This window comes from Trichechus manatus, unplaced genomic scaffold, assembly GCF_000243295.1.
Source record: "Trichechus manatus latirostris isolate Lorelei unplaced genomic scaffold, TriManLat1.0 scaffold00031, whole genome shotgun sequence".
Taxonomy (NCBI): domain Eukaryota; kingdom Metazoa; phylum Chordata; class Mammalia; order Sirenia; family Trichechidae; genus Trichechus; species Trichechus manatus.
Genome location: NW_004443967.1, coordinates 16675699 through 16684639, shown reverse-complemented (window position 1 = coordinate 16684639; position 8941 = coordinate 16675699). Strand labels below are relative to the sequence as shown.

General features: G+C 45.7%; 2 protein-coding genes across 2 annotated transcripts in view; one reads left to right on the top strand and one right to left on the bottom strand.

Annotated features, from left to right (window-relative positions):
- Positions 1-8941, bottom strand: part of DOCK1 (dedicator of cytokinesis 1) — a 569919-nt gene that overhangs the window by 296703 nt on the left and 264275 nt on the right. The window lies entirely within an intron of this gene.
- INSYN2A (inhibitory synaptic factor 2A) overlaps positions 7325-8941 on the top strand; it is a 45652-nt gene continuing 44035 nt past the window's right edge. Inside the window, exon 1 of the mRNA XM_004374932.2 lies at positions 7325-8557. Within this exon, the coding sequence (XP_004374989.1) occupies positions 7377-8557 (1181 nt within the window). The 5' untranslated portion in view covers positions 7325-7376. The remainder of the gene's footprint in view (positions 8558-8941) is intronic.

Below are 8941 nucleotides of genomic sequence, written 5' to 3'. Positions count from 1 at the left end.
TTTTTTGACTCCTTTTAAGTTGGAATGCATGTTTTTCTATACGCGATCAATTTAAAGGAGCATGCAGAGATGACACTTCATCACTAATCTAAAAATACAGGGTTTATACATTTATCACTCACATTTGATTATGAAATGTAATTTGAGGGTAATTAAGACATTTATATTCCAAACAGCTCCTCGACATCTCGCTCTCCCGGAGCCAGACAGACACAACCATGACTGGCCGTTTTTACCTCCACCCCGCACAGTCCAGTGAATCCTAAAACACGGTTTTCCTGTGAAAAATAAACTGGACGAACTCCTGCTGCTTGCGAGGCAAGAGATTCTCTCCAAGAACCAGAGTCTGCGTTCTCTCCGATGACGCCGCCAAGGCACTGTGCCTGCAAACGCCACTGGGGTTTCATGCTGGGTCCAGAACTCCAGGCACCCCTGCCCGCCCCCAGACCATGCCTCAGGGCAGTGTTCCTGGGACCTGCCTGCAGGTCCTATGCATAACCAGCACTCAAGTTTGCCAGGGGAAGAGGCCAAGGGAATTGCTCAGGTGGGCTTCAGCTGTTGCATGCTTTTTGAAGCTTATCGTGGGTTGCTTCAGGTTACAGATTTCCCTGAGCCAGAGGTAGTTTACTGCATGAGCTTTAAAGGCACTCAGGGTGCAGTCCCCACTAGTTGTGTGACACTGAACAAGTTACCAAATAAAGGGGAAAAAAAGTAGTGCCTCCCCATAATGCTACTGTGAGGGTCAAATGGGAACATCTTAGGAGAGTGCCGTCCCTTGGTGGGGACAGAGAAGGACATCACATATATTTGCTGAATGAAGGAATGGAGGAGTGGATGAATGAACGAATGGGTAAGGAGGTTCCATTTGTCTCCTGGACAACCTTCTGTAGACCCTCCAAATTCCTTTTGTGATAAAATCACTTTGTTGATGGAATCATGACAAGGAGTCCCTGGGTGGTACAAATGGCTAACATGCTTGGCTACTAACTTAGACCACTCAGAGGGGCCTAAGAAGAAAGGCCTGGTGATCTACTTCCAAAAAATTGGACACTGAAAACCCAGTGGAGCACAATTCTACTTTGACACACAGGGAGTTCCCATGAGTCAGAATCTACTTGAGGGCAATTAGTTTGGGTTGTTCTTGGGGTAGCTTAGTTTTTTGTTTTGTTTTTGGCCATTCGGTGAGGACACAGAAATACATAACATGTTCGTTAAGTGGAGGAATGGAGAAGTGGATGAATGTACAACTGTGGAGGAGTTTCCACTTGTCTCACGGACGGACTTCTATAGATGCCCAAATGACATTCATAATAAAATCGTTTTGTTGATGGTTAATCATTACAAGCTTGATCCCACCAATAAACAGTCAATGAACACCTTGGAAAGATGTGTCCACTTTAGTATGAAAGTAATACTCAATGTCCAGGAAAATTCCATTCTAAATCTTCATAAGATGTTCCCCGCCATCAAAAGGAACTCATATCAACAAGCAGGAGAAATGCTGTCAGGCCTAGCTTTCAGCAATGCATTGTCTAATATAATAACAAAACCACAAACAGCAAAAGACAAAATAAATAAATGAGACCTCATAAAAATTAAAAACTTTTGTTCATCAAAAGGCTTTACCATAGAAGTGAAAAGACAAGCTACTGACTTGGAGAATATCTTCAGAAACCATATGTATGACAAGAATCTAATAACCAAAATATATATAAAACATCAACAGCTTAACAACAAAAAGATAAATAACCTAATGATAAAATGGGCAAAGGACTTTGAATAGCCATTTCACCAAAGACGACATTCAAATGGCCACCAAATACATGAAAACATGCTTAGCGTCGTTAACCATCAGAGAGATGGAACTCAAAACCACAATGAGATACCATTTCACTCCCACTAGGATGGCTAAGATGAAGAAAGAGAACATAACAATCGTTGGTGAGGATGTGGGAAATTGGAACCCTTATCCATTGCTGATGGGAATGCAAAATGGCACAGCTGTTGTGGAAAACAACGTGGCTGTTCCTCAAAAAACTAAAAACAGAACTACCGTGTGACCCAGCAATTCCACTCCTACGTATTAAAAGCAGAGACTCAAAAAGAGATTTATACACCAATATTCATTGCAGCACTATTCATAATGGCTAAAAGGCAGAAACAACCTAACTGTCCTTCAATAGATGAATGGATAAACAAAATGTGGTACATACATACAACAGAATACTACTCAGCCAATGGGAGAAATGAAGTCTTGATACATGCTACAGTATGGATGGAGCTGGAAGACATTATGCTAAGTGAAATAAGCCAATCACAAAATGACAAATATTGTATGACATCACTTAAATAAAAAGAAAATAAAAGGCAAACGTATAGAGATCAAGTTTACCACTGGTTATTGGAGTGGAAGGGCGGAGGACAAGAGGAGCTAAGGTGATGGAAAAATTGCATTGATTAAGGGTAGGATTGCACAGCCAGTTATTGTAATTGCTATCAATAAGTTGTATACTTGTAAGAAGGTTAATTGAGAAAAGTTGTGTGATAGATATATTTACAACAACAGCAAAAAAAAAAAAAAAGTAGCTGCTGAGGCTGCTTATGTATAACCAAACACCTCATGGGATTTGGTTCTTTGGTTTGGAGGTTTAGGGTGATGGTTTCATGGGGCATCCCAGTTAACTGGCCTAATAACACATTTAGTGCTTCTGTTCTACCTCCTGGTTTGTTGTGTAGTGCCTGGGCCCTTAAAAACTTGCAAATGGCCATTCAAGGCGCAACAATTGGCCTTTATTCACGTGGAGAAACAGAGGAAGAACGGGAGTCAGGAATAGGAGGAAATGGACGTGTGGCTAATTGTCTCCATGAACAACTGCCTCCTTTGCCATGAGACCAGAAGACCTGGATGCTGCCAGGCTGCCATTACTGAACATTTCGATCAAAGATTCCATAGAAGAATCCTGATCAAAATGGAGAAAATGTAGAACAGAATTTAAAGTCTCATAGACTCCAGACTTCCTGTAGCTATGGAGGGTGGATGAACCCCTGAAACTGCTGTCCTGAGATAATCTTTATACCTTAAACGAAAAACATCCACTGAAGTCTTCCTAAAACCAAACAATAGTTTAGCTTAACTAGTAAAAAAGGTCTGCCTTGAGCATTATGCTTTTTTAAGAACTGTCTATATGGGATCAAATTGACAACAGCAACTCGAAAGATCTGATAGGAACCTTAGAGGGCAATGAGTATATGTTAATGAAGGAGGAACAACTCAGAGAAGGTGAGAATAGTTGCACAACTCGAAGAATGTACTCAATGGCACTAAAGTTATACGTGTAGAAAATGTTTAAAAAAAAAGCATGTTGACAGATTGTGATAAATGTAACTAATGTCACTGAACAATTTGTGTGGAAACCGTCAAATGGGAACCTAACTTGCTGTGTAAACTTTCATCAAAACCTCAATAAAATATTTAAAAAACAAACAAACCAGGAAAAAAAAAAAAAAAGAACTCATATCCTCTTCTGAAGCAAAAATGAGTTAAGTCAAATACAAATATTCCTTGGGATCTTTCTTATCAGTGGAATCAGGAAAACTCAATTACTACTACATACTGAGAAAGAAAAAAGTAAGTCGTCAACAACAAAAAACTAAACTGATTTAAAATCCCAAGTATTATCACTGTTTCTACTAATAAAGAAATAATTTTTATATACTTAGCAACTCCTTGTAAAACAGAGAAGAGATTAGAGTTATTGTTATTTTTTATGATTTTGCCACTGGCAATTAATTCTTCTGATTTGTTTTATTAGTTTGACGCTTGGGTCCAAGACTCAGAATATCTTTCCAAACCAGCAGATTGATGTAGCAAAATTATTTCAGTGCAGTTCCCGGCAAATCATGATGATGAATAGCATGGTAGGATAAACTTATTCAGACACACATTTTTCAGTAGTGGCAGGGAAAAGGCTGAAAAATTACTAGTGAATTGCTTTTTGTAAAAATGCTCTCTTTTTCAAATTTTCCCTAGTCTGAAGGTCTTCTGCAGAATGACGGCACAATATGTTGTAACATGCCTGGACAGCAAAGGCAGTTAATGAATATGAGATAAGAGTGAAGGTTAAGATTTCCTTTTCTTATTATACCCTACCATCCCCCATACTCTCCCGACACCAAGTCTTTCTGCGTGCATCTTCTTAACCTATTGGGATAAGTGTCTCTAAAGGGTACGTATTATCTATCCTTAGCAGACATGGCCAGATCCACCCAACACCCATAATCTATCTAGCTGGCCCCAAAACACAGCCAAGGATATCAACGTGTCTCTAGTCTATTGCTTTCCTTTTACCTTCCCCTCAAATGCGCCCAGTTTTCTGAGCTTCAGATCCACACTTGTTACAAAGGTCTCCAAATATCCCCAGTGCCTGGTAAACCACCAAAGACAAAAGAAGGCTTGTCCTCTATCTTTTCCAAATCACCTCTGGATGTGATAGTTTCTGATTAATTATTTTGTCAGAGGACGCATAGGCTCTTCATGGGGGTTAGGACGTGCCTGTCTGTCAGCTCAACACAGAGCAGAATTTTCCAGACTGGAGCTTCAGGGCGGGTGGGCTCCCGACCTGTCCATACCTGTGGCAGGTGCAACACCGGGACTGCTCTTGTTCTTTCACTTTGTTTTCTCTGAAACCTGGCCTCTCAGGACACTCTAGGATAAGCTGACGGCAGCTTTACCATCCTGGTGAAAGGTGTAATCTGGTGCTGTCACCGGGGGATAGCTGTACCCCTCCACCCCCACCCCACCACTGTCTACCGACATTTTTTGGAGCCCTGGTGGCACAGTGGTGAAGAGCTCGGCTGCTCACCAAAAGGTCAGCGGTTCAGATCCACTAACCACTCCTTGGAAACCCTATGGGGCAAGTTCTACTCTGTCCTTCAGGGTCACTATGAGTCAGAACTGACTTGACACCTAACGACGAAAATAACACTGATGTTTTTGGTTGTCACACTGGAGGGATCAGTGCTACCGGCGTTTAGTGTATAGAGACCAGGGATGCTGCTAAAAACCCTACGATGCACAGGCCAGCACCCACCACGAAGAATTATCCAGTCCAAAATGTCAGTAGTGCTGAGACTGAGAAACGCTGGTGTAACCTAAATAAAATTCTCCAGAGATTCTTTTTGGTTGCCCCTCTAACATGGTTAAACCAGTACCAGTTGCTGTCAAGTCGATTCTGACTCATGGCGACCTCGTGTGTCAGAATAGAACTGTGCTCCATAGGGTTTTCAGTGGCTGATTTTTCAGAAGTAGATTGCCAGGCCTTTCTTCCAAGGCATCTCTGGGTAGACTTGAACCTCCAACCTTGCAGTTAGCAGCCGAGTGCGATAACCATTTGTAGCACCCAGAGACTTAACATGGCGAACCTAGGTACAACAGAACAAAACCTTGTCCGGTCCTGCGCCAGCCTCACAGTCATTGCTGTGTTTGAGCCCATTGTTGCAGCCACTGTGTCAATCCAAACATGGTTACCAGTTAGTACATTACAGCCTAATTTATGAAGTACTTGATTTGTCTCTCTCATTCCGTAGACACTAGTGTAGGCCAGCCAAGTGCAGGACTAGGCTGGACCGAGACGTAGAGAGACAGTTATCAGTCTCCAGACTGCAGGAGGTGTCTGTGGTCGTATGACACTCTCACACGGGGGTTGTGGGGTGTTCTCTCTTCCCCTTCTCTGAAGCCCCTCTCCTTTGGCCTGCAGTACCAGAGGGATGAGAACCAGGGATGGGGGAGGTGTCCTGCCTCTCCGTTGGGTACCTGGGTCTACCAGAAAGAGACTGGACTTAGGCTCAGGTAGATCAGGATCCTGCTCCTGCCTGTGCCTCTCACTTGCTGTGTGATCTTGGATGAGCAAAATAGCTTCTCTGAATGTTTCCTCCTTGAAGCAGGGAGCATGGCACTGACCTTCAGGGCACGAGGAAGAACGGTATTCCATAGGTGTACCAGCAGAGCGCCTGGTCCCAGACCCACTAACTCCACAGTCAGCAGCCACGTGTCTCGCTGCTCTAGTGGCATTTCCAGACAAGTGTCCCTGGAGGTCTTCGAGCTGGGCTCTCAGGCTCCCCCATGACAGGTCACACTGTCTGTCACAGCTGGGCTGGGCAGTGCAGCTGAGCCTATATGGCTGGTGCACGCCCGTGACCTTGCTTCTCAGGGATCTTGCTCCAAGCCCAGGGCCCTGCAGACCTCCTGTCTCCTTCTCAAACACAAGGAAAAACAGCGTGCGGTAACTCACAAGCAACATGCTTAACTCTATTTTATTGCTTTAAGTCCAACCCTCAAGAAAGTTCTGCCGTGTGCAATAAACAGCTGTGAATCTGCCTAATAACATGCAGGCATTTTACCCTCCTGGTATTCCCCAGAGGAGCCATGGGCCACCTGCATCTTTTTAGCTGCATTTAATAATTCAGCCCAGGATGAATTTGCATGATTAACATAAAGCCTCGTGATTTTATTTTCTTTCAGATTGAAATACTGAAACCACCGCCACTGTTTTCCTTTTCAGAGGTTGCGATCAAAACATAAAACTTGATTCTGGAATGAATCATTTCTTTTTTTTTTTAAAAAAAAAAAGAATTTTCAAATACCCCTCTCCACTGAATCAAAGAAAAGAGTTGCTAATGCTGCCCTTGGAGATGGAGGGAAACCCAGGTTCTTTTCACGGCTGGTGTTAACCCGTTCGAAGCCAGGGGCGCTCAGATTTCTCCTGTATGGTGTTCCTTCAGAACGCCACGGCAGATTGCTCACTCCACAACACCCACAATGGCTGATGTAAAATAGATTCACTTCAGTTCTTCATCTTAGGGTACCCCACACTTATCTGCTCAGGATCCATAATCTCCAGTAAGCTTTTAAGAGCAAAAACAGCAATTCTCTTAAATTCCAATAATAGATTACACGTCATCCTCAAAAAATAGTAAAAACTGAAACCAAATCAGTTGTATTTGGTAAACCATCTGCCCTTATGGTGCAGACATGGGTGCAAGACAATTATTTGCCAAGCAGAAAACGCAGCATCGTTGGGCGTCTTAATGAATACAGTTAAGCAGGTTTGTCTAATGGGGAAACACGCATTACTATCAAAAGGAAGACGACTGTATCCCACACGGGGAAGCAGGGAGGCTTTAATATCTGAGGCACTTTTCAAGCTGTGCCTGCTAGCAATTCTGCGCCTGTCTGATTTCCGTGCACATCACGGCCCACCTCACCTGCGTAAAAATGATTAACAAGCACGCGGTCGTGATGCTGGCTAAAAGTTCGTGTGGCCGGAGTTTGCATGTGACCCGCTGACACCTCTGTTGCTGTTTTGCTTGCAGGAATCATGGTCAGTAAGGAGTCCAGCAAATGCGTGCTCTCTGCTTCGGAGACCGAAGTGGAACCGGCCGCCTCGCTGGCCCTAGAGATGAAATATGCCCTGGACCCCAACCGGCAGATTAAAAAGCGGAACAAAGCGCTGCAGGTGCGGTTTAAGGATATCTGCGAGGCACAGAGCGAGCAGAGGGACACACAGCTGTCTGCGGGACAGCCGAGCGAGCGGCGGGAGGCCAAGGCCGTCTCGCACAAAGCGGCGTACCGCAAGTACATGACGGTGCCCGCCCGCAGGTCCATCCCCAACGTCACCAGGAGCACAGGCGTGCAGACCTCCCCGGACCTGCAGAAGTGCTACCAGACCTTCCCCCTGGACCGCAAGAAAGGGAGCCTGAGGAGCTTCCCGGCCGCGGACCCCTTTAAAAGTCAGAACAACGGGTTTCTCCTCGAGGCGAAGGAGAAGGGTGAGGAGAAGGCCCCCGGGGAGGCCGGGCCGTGTGGGGCGGCCCGGGTTCAGACGGCCGCCTTGGTGTTCCACTCCAGTGAACACATGAACGCGGGGGACCAGCCTTCAGGCCTCAACTGCACCGAGCCTTGTCAAAACCCCGATTTGCACAGTTGTCAAGACACCCCTCTCCAGGACGTGGCTCGGCCTCCTTCGGAAGACCCAGATTCCCAGCTGCACAGGAGAGCAAAGCATGACCGGGGGACCCTGGATGCCGAGGAGCCCACCTCGGCGGCCCACGGGAGGGTGTTTAAGACGGAGGTGGCCACGGTGTACACGCCTGCCCCCAGCGCACAGGCCCCCGAGCCGGCCTTGTCAGACTCCACGGCCGCCAGCGAGTGGTCTCTCTGCCCAGTGGAGGAGGAGCGCAGGAGGGCCGTGCAACTCGATGGACTGCAGGCCCCCCCGGGTGCCGCGCTGGCCTGCCTGCCCCCCACACAGTGCCCATCCCCCGAATGTGGCGAGCAGCCCCTGCAGACTCAGCTCCCTGCCGGGGAGGAGACTCAGCCTTGTCAGATGGCACTGGCTGCTGGTGAAGAATGCCAGCAAATCGTGCCTCATACGGAAGTGGTTGACCTGAAAGCACAGCTGCATATGATGGAGAACTTGATCAGTTCAAGTCAAGAAACCATCAAAGTGCTCTTGGGGGTCATTCAGGAGTTGGAAAAAGGAGAGGCTCATCGGGAAGGGTATGTATGCCCACACCTATCTTATGAAGCTTGGCAGGTTCCCCACCCTCGGGTCCGTCCTGAGCCCCGAAAACCCAAGCACAAAGAGGCTAAAGCCAGCCCTTCTGTGGCCATGCTAGAATCTAAGGCCAGAGAAGGCAGAAAGGGGTAGCCATTCGTTTTACCAGGCACTGCTTATTTACCTTCAGGATATACCTGTTGGTTAGTATTCACCTGTCTGGCCTTGAATTCAAAACTACACCTATGTTTTGAATGAACTGATGGATTTTGCCTTTTCTTAATCTACTAAGACTAAAGGTTTATGATATTGTTGACATACTTTAAGAATGCCAATCCAAGATCTCTAATCCAAATAAAAAGCCATTTGCCTCTTAGGAATCGTAT